Raw genomic sequence first — 12,434 nt, 5'->3', positions numbered from 1 at the left:
GTCTCAATCTCCTAGCTGCCGCAAGCCACCCGCTCCGGCCCACACCCCGCCCTCGCCAAACGCATATCGCACAGCCAAGCCCAGGTCAGCCACACGCCGCCTCCGCAGCCCCGGCCTCCCCGAGGCCTCAGCCCCACTCACCGCTATCAGCTCAGGCAGATGCGTAGGCCCACCGCAGCCAGTCGGCACAGTCCCGAAGCCAAGATCAGCCGCGCGCAGTCAAAACGTCCTCCGTCTCCGCTCCGGCAGGCTCTGCAGTCTTCCCTCACCTCCGGGGCACAGCGCCACTGGCCGACGGATCGCGCTCACCGCGCGAGGCTCCAGGCGGGCTCCAGCAGACGTAGGCCAGCTCCAGCCGCCATGCGACAGAGCCACCTAGCCAGAGGGCTCCGCCGCCCGGGAACAGCTTATATCAACACCGCAAGTCGTCGGGCTTAAATCACCACCATGATATTATATAGTAGACGCTGGATGTGGCGGATATTGGACGGATTTGGGCTCAGTCTGGCAGAGCCTCACATAAGTGCGGCCATCTTGCCGTGCGCTTTCTAGCGCCCCCAGAATTTCAGTTTAATCATGATTACACTGAAGGTTGTTGGCACTGAGACAGCCCATGACAGCTTCCATATGAGCTGTGGAAGCCATTTTAGCGTCCAACAAGGTACATTTGTACGAAAACAACAACTGTGTGTTGTCTGTATATAAAATAAATTCGATATCAAAAGTCTCAACCAAGACAGCAAAGGGCTACGTATAAATATTAAAAAGGCTGAGTGAGGAAACCTGAGGGACCCCACAGTGTAGGGTTTTCACCTCTGAGTAGAAAGGTCTCATCCAGACAGCTTGCTCTCTAGATTCAAGAAAAGAGGAGAGCCACAGAAGGGCTGAGCCATTCATACCAATTACAGAGAGATAATGTAATAGAATCTTGTTAGAGACTGTATCAAATGCCACCGGGAGATCCAGTAGAATCAGAGCAACATTATAGCTTAGATCCATTTTCCACTGTATTAGCTCCGAGATCTCCAGCAGTGCTGTTTCAGTGTTATGGCAGGCTTTAAAGCCCGTTTATGAGGGCACATTTGAGGTTTCAGTAAATTTGAAGAGCTGAATATTGACCACTTTCTCCAAAATCTTTGAAGGAGCCGGAAGCAGGGAAATAGGGCGAAAATTGAACAAAAGTGCTATATCTGCATTTTGTTTTTTTCAGAAGGAGAACCACATTAGCTTTTATTTTCCAGGAACTGGGCACAAATCCTGAGCGTAAGGAGGCAGTGAACCATTTTAGGTAAACGGGGCAAATTATATCTGTCATCTGCTGCATAATATGGGGAGATAAAAGGGTTTGAGGCGGAACGCGATTTGCAGCTCAGGAAACAATCTTTTAGGTTGTCTTTCTAAACTTAGCTCTGCTGTTAACCAAGCAGCAAACGTGGAGTAAATTGTAAAATAAACAGACAGACTTTTTTCGACTTTTTGTCGACTCCTTTTGGTGTGCAGGAATGTCTAGTAAGAAGACCTCTGTGTTCAACCCCTGCAGTGCCTGTCACCGCCCGTGTTGGTTACAGACCCCCATTTGGTATGTTTCTGGTGCCTGGAGCGTGATCACAACCCAAACAGCCTGATTCATCATTCTCCCGTTTTGCGAGCCCCTAATAGCGATTCATAGCGAATCGCTATTAAGGACTCGCAAAACGGGATTCATGTAGAAATTGCATAAAGAAATGCGATTCCTACATAATCCTTATTTGCGATTAGCAAATTGCTAATCGCAAATAAGGAATAACTCGCCATTCATTCCTATGGGCCAAAAAGGCCCATAGGAATGAATGGGGAGTATTCCTTATTTGCGATTAGCAATTAGCTAATCGCAAATAAGATAGCGATTTGAAGGGTGCCAGGGGTGTCCAAAGGACACCCTGTAGCACCCCTCAAATGTAATTTTACACAGGTGTTGCACACACACATGTCCAAAGGACATGTGTGTGTGTAACATGCAACTCAGAAAAATGCATTTAAAAGCATTTTTCTGAGTTTTCGCAATTTACCACGAGGTCTGACCTCGCGGTAAATTGCTGCCAGAAATTGCGAATTCGCAAAACAAAATTGGATCATGAATTGCTTTTAAGGAATCTCAAATAGAGATTCCTTAAATGTAATTCTTCGCAAAATTGCGAGATTGCTATTAGCGATTTTTGCATTTGGGATGATGAATCCCAAATGCAAAAATCGCACTCGCAAAGGGCCAGATTCTCAGAATCTGGCCCTTTGCGAGCCAATTTCGGCTTCATGAATAAGGCTGAAAGTCTTGATCTGATTGCCAGGCCTTGGCGCTGAAGACTTTGATGGAGCGGTCCCTAAAGCTGATAATGGCCCAATATCCGGCGCCACATAGGTTGCCTGTCTATCTCACTCCCTCTCGAGAAGAAGGTCCGAGCACCCCTCCGGGGGTTTGAAGTCTGCTTTCTCAAAGTCTTCGCAGTCAGGTTAGAAGCACCATAAAAAGCACAAGAAGTCGAAGCATGCTGACTTCACCCTGTCCGTTGCACGACGAGACAGAGGAGCCTCAAATTTCAAGACCCGCTCCACAGAGCGGGTGCCTGGGTCGACTCGGCGTTTTCCTTCCTTACTAGGGCCGGGAGTGACCCCACCCAATTAAAAGAATTCTACGGCGCCATATTTGGGCAGACTAACCCTGCCTCCTACTGGATCCGTCTCTGGTTCCGGACCGGTCGTACCTCTAAGACCAGCATCAGACGTCAAGGCCCTTAAGGATGCGGTGCCCACTGGGGCCGCCTGCCCCATCGTCATTCGAAATGACACAGAGGTGGTCGGGCGTCTACCGAGACAGGCGCCAACAGACCAATATGGCTCCATGCCGTTAACCTGCCCTATTCTGAAGGGGATTGGTGTCATTACAACGCAGGCTATTACAACGCCTGCTGTTACAACGCGGTTTTTACAGCGCATACCACTACAACGCACAGTGCTTTTAAGCGCTGGATAGTGATTTATTTAATTTACTATTCCAACTCCAGTCCCCGTGGATAGTAGGGAAGGTGTTGGATAGTAAATTAAATATATTCCCTATCCTAGAGCGCCCCCCAGCGCAATGCGTTGTAATGGTTTGCGTTGTAATGGTTGCGTTGTAATGGTAGTGTGTTGTAATAAATGCGTTGTAAGTGATGTTTCCCTTCTGAAGGGTTAGGCATGGATGGTGAAGATTGGGAGGGGCAGCAGGATCCCTTAGAAATCCTGCAACCCATTCAAGACCTGGACTGGTATGAGGACCTGGGTAATGCCAGCGGCCGGGGCACTTCTTCAGATTCTGCAATGCTGTCTCCCCCTAACCTGGCTATGGAGGAGGGAGCTTCATTTGCAATGGTGGTGCGTAGGGCTGCGGAGGTCCTTGACCTGCAGCTTCCTATGGTAGCATTCAAGACTAACGTCTTGACATAGGTACAACAGCCTGTTGTCTCCGCCTCAGAACCCTCTGTGCCTTTCAACGAGGCCTTGACAGATGTTCTACTGGACGCCTAGTCCTAGCCCAGCACAGGGCCTCCTGTGAATACAAACATTTCTCTCCGCCACCGCCTTAAACTAGGCGACCTAGCTTTCCTCTCTACCCACCCCACCTCACAGAGCTTGGTGATCCAAGCCTCCACTTTCCATGGCGCGGTCTCTTCTGCACCTCCAGACAGGGAATCCAAAAGGCTGGACAGCTTTGGTAAGAAGATCTTTAATTCCACCAGCCTAGCATTGCTGTCAATAAACACTGCATTCCTCTTGGGCCATTCCTCCCATTCACTATACCATACGGTTGAGCAAGTGCTAGCCAGAGTCTCAGAGGAGGACCGAGCTCTCCTCTCCCAAGCTGTTGCAGACAGGAGAGAAGCAGCAAAGTGTGCCATATGATGTGGCTTAGACACAACAGAATCGCTAGGCCGAGCGATTTCCCCGATGATGGCGTTAGGGGCCACGCCTGACTGAGGACATCTGGCTTTTCGGGGAATGTCCAGGCTAACCTCATAGACATGCTCTCTGAGGGCTCCCGTCTCTTGGGAGACCAGCAGAGGCAGCACTTTAAGGACTTGCGGGTTATGACCAAGTCCCTGGGCCTCTACACCTCATCCCGGCCTGTGTCTGCCTTAAGCCTCTTTCGTGGTTATTGAGGGGCTTCCAACTACACCAACCCTATTCCAGCCAGAGGGCCCCACAAGTCCAACAACCTCTGCAGGCCGTGAACGTGGTTAACCCCGACCTGGCGGATTGGGTGGCCAGAAGTCAGTTCAAATGTCAACAATTGTTGAGGGTAGAACCCACTATCCTCGAGGCTGAGCACTCTTTTTTACAAAGAAAACAAGTTTCTACTCCAAGTTTTTCTTTATCAAGTTCATCAATTTTATTTGCATGATTCAAATCGTAATCGTTGAAACGTTGTATATTTATGAGCAAAAATTCATAGCGAACATAATTCCATTCTTATGTCGTCATAAACTGATTCTCAAGGAAGTTTCCATTCACCCAATGCATTTCGGGTCCACAACAACATGACCCTTCGTCAAGGGGTCTGAAAATTAAGCGCAAACAGGACCAAATTAGTCACTCTTACGGTATACTACAACAATAAGCATAACACTTTGTCACAACGTGATATCGAGAACTCATCAAGTGATAACTCCATGAAAATTAAACCATGAATCACGAAACATTAAAAGTTGACTAGCGGCTACATTTAACTCTAACGACTAAAGCTCAAGAGTTGCATTTTTAAAAACTGTAAATCAAACATTTTATCACTTACGAGTAACAGGACGCAGCAGCGTCTTCACGGTCGGGATTCAAATTCCGCGTGTGTGAACGGAAGTTCTGGTCACGAGATTTAAATCACCTGATCGGGCCCGCGGCCAATGACGGCCCAGTGACTCTGATCATGTGAAAAACCTTTTCCGTTTTCCAAGCCATGAGTTGAATTTGAATCTCAAAACTTTAAATGTATCACATTGTGTTGTGCTAAACAGTAACTAAAACGCTTGCTATACTCAACAGACAATACAGTCATCAAGATACTGGGAAAATGTATGGGGATCAGAAAATGTCAAAAGTCAACGCTAAAGTTACAAATCATAAAAAACATGCATGTTCAATCCGGTCATTTAGCCCGAAGGGCTGGGTTGAATTCAGTTTTTTTATCCAGTAAAATTCTGCCCTTAGTCTCTGTTTCACAGGATCCATGTCTGGGCGTTGCTGGATACTCTCGATAACCATGAATTTTAATTGAGAAATTTGATGACCCATTTCTTTCCAATGGCTTGCCAACGCTGATTTCACGTTGCTCAGTCTGATATTGCTTTTGTGCTCCGTGATGCAGACCTTGATCTTCCGCTCTGTTTGGCCAATGTAGATTTTTCTGCATGGGCATTTGATTAGATAAATGTAGTTGGCGGTATCACATGTACTGGAGTGATGCAAATTGATTGGAAAACCTTTTGTCGGATGATTGATTGTTCTTCCCGTCATAACATTATTGCAATGAAAGCAGTTGAAACATTTGGACATGCCTTTCCAAGCTGTTTTGGGTTTGGTCGAAGTGTTCAATAATTCTTTCAAACTTTTAGACCTTTGAAAGGCGAACGTAATTTCCTTGTCGAACAAAGTATTAAGATCCGGTTCAGTTTGGATCAAATGCCAATGTTTATTTAGAATGTTTTGAATTTTACGAGAATCTGAAGCATATTTTAACACACAAATAGTTTTCCGTTGTTGTTGTTTGATCTTGGTAGCCAATAGATCACTTCTCTTAATTTTCTCCACTTTAGTTGATGCTTTTTCCAAAATATCAACAGGATAACCTCTCAACTTGTACTTTTCTGTTTGTTTCTCTATTGCTGTCTTTGATTCCTGTTCATCTGAATTGATTCTTTTCAATCTGATGTATTGGGAGGTAGGCAGATGTTTCTTTAAGGGTTCAGGATGAAAGCTCGTAAATAGCAAACTGGCGTTTCTGTCTGTAGATTTATGGAAAACTTTGGTGCTGATAACATTGTTATTCAAAGTGATTGGAACATCCAGAAATGCTATGGTTGTGTTTGAAATTGTGTAGGTGAACTTAATCCTTTCATTGTGAGTGTTGAGTTTGATGATGTTTGACTCGAGAGATTCTTTAGACCCATGCCATATCAAAAAGATATCGTCGATGAAGCGCTTGAATAAAATCAAGCCATCTGTCCAGGTTTGATAGCTCAGAATATGATCTTTCTCGAATTTTTGCATGAAAATGTTTGCATAGGAGGGTGCTCCCCCAAAACCCATCGAGGTTCCGTTTGATTGATTGAAAAACTGACCATTCCACTCGAAATAGCTGTGATATAATGCAAATTGCATCAATTGTAAGATCAGGATTTGTTGGTGCTCCTCTAGATCGCTGTTGAGCAAACTCCACTCTAAGGCTTCAATGCCATCTTTATGTGGGATGGAAGTGTATAATGCAACCACGTCTATGGTGCATAACAAATAAGTTTCTTCAAGGTTTAGCTTGACTTGGTTGAGCATGTTTAAGAAAGCCGTTGTGTCTTTGATATATGTCTCACCCTGTTGAACTCGAAGTTGCAGAAATTTGTCTACAAATTTCCCTAAAGGTTCCGAGATTGACCCGCAGGCCGAGACAATGGGTCTAAATGGTGGTTTAACAGGATCCTTATGTATCTTAGGCAACATATACAATTTAGGCCTTCTGGGGTATTGCAATTGATCCCCATACATTTTGCCAGTATCTTGATGATTGTATTGTCTGTTGAGTATAGCAAGCGTTTTAGTTACTGTTTAGCACAACACAATGTGATACATTTAAAGTTTTGAGATTCAAATTCAACTCATGGCTTGGAAAACGGAAAAGGTTTTTCACATGATCGGAGTCACTGGGTCGTCATTGGCCGCGGGCCCGATCAGGTGATTTAAATCTCGTGACCAGAACTTCCGTTCACACACGCGGAATTTGAATCCCAACCGTGAAGACGCTGCTGCGTCCCGTTACTCGTAAGTGATAAAGTGTTTGATTTAGAGTTTTTAAAAATGCAACTCTTGAGCTTTAGTCGTTAGAGTTAAATGTAGCCGCTAGTCAACTTTTAATGTTTCGTGATTCATGGTTTAATTTTCATGGAGTTATCACTTGATGAGTTCTCGATATCACGTTGTGACAAAGTGTTATGCTTATTGTTGCAGTATACCGTAAGAGTGACTAATTTGGTCCTGTTTGCGCTTAATTTTCAGACCCCTGACGAAGGGTCATGTTGTTGTGGACCCGAAATGCATTGGATGAATGGAAACTTCCTTGAGAATCAGTTTATGACGACATAAGAATGGAATTATGTTCGCTATGAATTTTTGCTCATAAATATACAACGTTTCAACGATTACAATTTGAATCATGCAAATAAAATTGATGAACTTGATAAAGAAAAACTTGGAGTAGAAACTTGTTTTCTTTGTAAAAAAGAGTGCTCAGCCTCGAGAATAGTGGGTTCTACCCTCAACAATTGTTGACATTTGAAAGGCACGTTCAGACAACGTGCGACGACTTGAGCACCGCCTTAAGAGTTAATGAACTGTGTCGAAACATATCAAAAACGAGTGCACCAGGATAATATTCCTTTTTTAATTCAGAAGTCAGTTCAAGCCAGAACCCCCTCCTTCACCGTAAGACCTTCCTAATCAGATCCTTTCGGATCATGGACGCCCAGTTGGTGGCAGGATACGCCATCACCTCCATAACTGGTGGGACATCACCTTGGACAGGTGGGTGCTGCAAATCGTCCGAAGGGGCTACTCCCTCACATTCGAGACTACCCCTCCCTCCATGCCTCCAGCTTACAATTGGCTGACGGAGGATCACCTTGCCCTTCTACATGAGGAAGTTAAGACTCTGTTTGCCAAGGGAGCTGTAGAGAGCATTCCCGGGCCAGAAATAGGCTGTGGTTGCTATTCCTGCTAATTTCAGGTTCCAAAGAAGGTAAGGAGGCCTCCATCTTATCCTAAGCGTCAGGGCCTTCCACTACTTTCTCAAAAAGGAGAAGATCAAGATGCTCACCCTTGCTCAGGTCCTGTCTGCCCTAGACCCGGAAGACTGGATGGTAGTGTTCAACTTTCAGGAAACCTATTTCCACATTTCCTTTCTGTGATCCCCTCGTCGCTATCTGCAGTTTACTGAGGGCCACAAGCACTTTCAGTTTACCATTCTCCCTTTCGTCTCGCCAGTGCCCCTCGGGTTTTCACCAAGGTGATGACGGTTGTCGCAGCCCATGTGCGTAGATCAGGGGTCCTAGTCTTTCCCTATCTCAACGACGTGTTGTTGAGGTGGGCTCGTCCCAAGCAGTCGTCTCCCTCCTCAGGATTACGCCGAACCTTCTGCATTCGCTGGGGTTCACTATCAGCATGCCAAAGTCAACCCTGACTTCCTCTCAGACATTCCCTTTCATCGGAGCAATTCTGGACATGTTGCAGTTTCAGGCTTATCCTCCTGAGCGGTGAGTCCAGGTGATACAAGTATCAATTTTACATTTACATATGCCGGCTATGATACCGATGTTTTAGCCTCTATACTAGATTTCTGTGAGAATGATTCTGAGGCTGTTAGCCTCATGGCCTCCTGCATACTGCTAATGGATTATGCCAGGTGGCACATGTGGGCTCTGCAGTGGTGTAGAAAAGTGCCTCTTTTTGCTGGGTTACCTCCCACTTTTTGCCTGACATCTGACGCAACCTCTGCTTCCCGGGGGCTCATCAGAGCCCTAAGCTGGGTCTCGGACACAGGGCTGTAAGGAGGGGCCCCAGCAGAACTCTGACTCGGGGCCCGCAGGCACCTTGACACTCAGGCAAAGCAGGAGAGGCCTGTGCTGACCCGATAGACACCCGTGATGGGCACCCAGATCCTCGGCTGACCACAGGAGGTTGGCTCCCACACCCCAAGGCCTGCTGGAGCCAGGCACCAGAAGCGGTCCCTGCTTCTGAACCCAGCCAGGCCAGAGAGGGGGGGGCCTCACCGGGCACCAGGGACCCTCCCGGGCACACGGACCCTTGACAGGCTGCACGAAGCGGGCTCCCACACCCCAGGCCCTGTCCGAAGCCCGGGCCAGGTCCCTTCTTCTCAACTCAGCCAGGCTGGGGGTATCTGGGAACCTGCCCAGGCACGAGGGACCCCCGGGCACACAGACCCTCCGCTGGCCGTGGGCTCCTGATCCAAGGATTTATTTCATAACTCCGTGGAACTACGTGTAGTGGCACTATGCCAACTCTGCCCAGGGTTAGTCTTGACCTATTTTATGTAAATATCGTTTCATCACCCTGGCCTGGTTATCTGTCAGCTTTTATAAATACATTTGAAAGGCAGTCAGACACTTATGTAAAAAAAACAAAAAACATTGTACAATCAGTGTATTTTTCTTAAATCAACTTGTTTTCACTGGGAATCAGAAAATTAAACCACTTTTGTCTTAAACTGAGGAGCATTTTGTTTCTTTCTTTCAACAAGGTAGTAACCTGGAATGTAATTAGTTTGTACAGCCCAGTTCAATACTTAAGCATACCTAAGAAAGATTTTAAAGCTATAAAAGATGTCCATATTGCATTCCAGAATAAAATGCTGTGAGGGTTTTAAATGTTTTATCATGCGGTGTTTGGCTGTTATCTAATTTGAAATGCATATTTTATTGTACTAAAAAGATTGTGTACGAAATTGAGTATATTGTTTGTTTGTGCAACGTATGCTTTAAACTGAACTCCTTCAAGGTATTAGATTGCATTTTGTATGCAGTTTTTTTTGCCCAGGAAGGTTACCATCTAGAAGGTTGTAGAACAAATGTCAACGGCATGAGCATCCTCGCAATGCTTGATAGGGTTACGATTGTGAGAAGTGCGTAGTTTACCACACCCACTAATTACCAGGTGTAATAATGTCCAGATCCCTGGAGTTTTCCCCTTTTAACTCCCGGGAATCAAAACCTGCTGACATTTTAAAAGGTGGCGTGGGTAAAGGAGTACTTTGGAAATGGGAGTTCCAGAATTCGCGAATCAGGAATCGTGTAATTGTTGATAAATATTGCTTCTGAAAATCTGAACCCCAATCTTTAGTAATGCTATTAAGGCCTGGTCACAAACCCCACTCAAAAGTCAGTTCACTTGGAGATATTTTAATTAACTTGACCTTTCTCTTTTATTAATAGGTTACTGACCAAGCACAAAGAGGCTCTCGAATTGTTCTTGATATCGAGGCTGGGGCACCAGTTCTCCTCATCCCAGAAAGTTCCACTTCTAATCACCTAATTGTGGCAAATCTTGGGAAACTTAAAGTCAAGAATACCTTTTTCTTTGCTAATACTCCAGGCACAGTCTTGTTAAAAGACAAGGTGAGAAGAAATGATGCTTCATGTTTTACATTATGTTGGTTGCCATAGTTTAAATTCCTCCATTGCCTTACTTTGATACATTTACTCTGCTGTGTTTTTTGTACTGTTTAGCCATGTTAGTATCATCAACTAGCTATTTCAACCGGGAATTCTGTTGCCTAATATCTGTGTTGATGACAATATTTGGTTCTTGCAAATGTGTTGTCAAACTGATTGTTTCTGATACTTTCTCCTGCAGTTTGCTCACCTGTAGAATATTTCCAGGCGTCAGACTGGATCCGCTAACGTAAAAGCTCGCAATCTGCCGGTGTGGAGCCCTGGTTTCATATCGGCTCCAGAAATGATTTTGGGTGACATCACTGAAGCCAAATATTGCCCACCTCAACGCCAGTTCCCTTTTTGGCACTACTTAGACGTGGATATGGAGATCTCTGTCTCCTGAGAGTTGTGAGATTTCCTCACAGATCAAAATTCTTATAGTGTGTATTATTCATCCCTCAAAGGGACAGATATCCATCATGAACCCCAATTCAATCTGCCTTTGGTGCATGTGATTGGACCATGACTCCAGGTCCTACAACTCCTGCCCCAGCATGCACCCCAAGGCTTTCAAGGAGTGGAGATGCCAAGTTGTTAGTGCCCCGGGCCCTGGATGAGAGGTGAAGCCGTTGTTATTCTAGATCGCTTTTCAGGTCATCATGCTTGCATTCCTCAGACAAAAAGAAAAAACAAAAAAATATGAAACGTGGAAACTGTAAGTCACTTAGACACCCTCCTTCTCCCAAAGGATCTCCTTCCTGGAAACCACAGTTGGCCATCATGGAGTCGCCAGATTCTCCTCCAGTTGGCACTGTGTCAGAAACTCTACGGAACGTGGCTATGAATCTCCTTTAATCCCCTCTGGTGTCCACTCCAGCGGTCACTCCAGAGATCTCGAGAATTCCAGGCACTGCCCCCTCATACCTGGGATTTCCAAATCCAGGTTTGGAGCCGCTGCATTCCTCAATGTGATGGTTAAAATCTTCACAGGAGTCTCAGTGACATTCAGCTCACCCACTGCTCCCATGCTGCCTTTAGACTGACCATTTCAGATGGATACATCTGCCTGTGGATTCCTCACCTTTTAAATTCAACTCTGCGCCAGCATTCCACAGAAACTTTTTTCATAGCTCTCCCACGTCGACGAGGACGTCACAATGGCACAGCTACGCACACGACTCCGTGCAACAGCACAAGAAGACCTCATCGGCGTGCTGACGTCAGTTACCTTTTTTATCTGCGTCGCCGACGTGTTAACGTTTTTTCTGGGACTCTCCATTTCTTGTAAGATTATATTGTTTCAGTTTCTATCTGTGGTGTAGCAGTGCAATGGCTACAAAAAAGAAGTCAGGGTTCAAGCCTGGTAGAGAATGTGGGGGTTATATGTCCATCACGAACCCACGAAGATTGCCTTTGGTATCTGTTGTCAGATCACGATGTTGAAGGATGTTCATCTTGTCGAAGGATGAATCCGAAGGCGCTTAAGGAGAGGCGGCGAAATAATTCATGGCCTGAGCGAGAAAGGGAAAGAGAGGCCGCAAGAGATCCAAGTCGAAATCGACGCACACCTCGAGGTTGTCGAAGAAACACAAAAAGAAGCGTTGTCATGGACCGTTACACTCCGGTAGGTGGTGTCGGTTGGCTCCAAGGGACGTAGTCTCTGTCGTTGTGATGTCCGCGTCACCTATATAGACGCTGTAGAAAGCTGGCTCTGTATATTCTATACCAAAGAAAGGTATAATGTGCACAGAGTCCAGTGGATTTCCAGAGGCTAAAATAGATAATACTGATGTTCTCATTTGTAGTTGTGCATTCAAGCTGTTAGGCTTATCATAGGGTTGTGTTAAGCATTTGTTGTACACACTCAGGCAAAAAATGATTACACACACTCAATGACTAATTCCAAGATCAATTGTTTGTAAGAATATTACTTTGTTACTTTTATTACTAGAACCAAAGAAACTTAGTTGTAGGTAAGTATAGTTTTCAAACTAG

The 12,434-nt window shown here is 45.5% G+C and overlaps 1 protein-coding gene across 2 annotated transcripts in view; it reads left to right on the top strand.

Annotated features, from left to right (window-relative positions):
* The window catches only part of VPS13D (vacuolar protein sorting 13 homolog D), a 2,754,556-nt gene that overhangs the window by 776,249 nt on the left and 1,965,873 nt on the right, over positions 1 to 12,434 (top strand). For both annotated transcript variants that reach the window (XM_086921894.1, XM_086921893.1), the window contains exon 25: positions 10,218 to 10,400. In XM_086921894.1, coding sequence (XP_086778020.1) covers positions 10,218 to 10,400 — 183 coding nt within the window. The remainder of the gene's footprint in view (positions 1 to 10,217; positions 10,401 to 12,434) is intronic.

Source organism: Lissotriton vulgaris, chromosome 5 (assembly GCF_964263255.1).
Source record: "Lissotriton vulgaris chromosome 5, aLisVul1.2, whole genome shotgun sequence".
Lineage (NCBI taxonomy): Eukaryota > Metazoa > Chordata > Amphibia > Caudata > Salamandridae > Lissotriton > Lissotriton vulgaris.
Note: the sequence above shows the minus strand (reverse complement) of the source record. Positions and strands in the feature narration are given on the sequence as shown.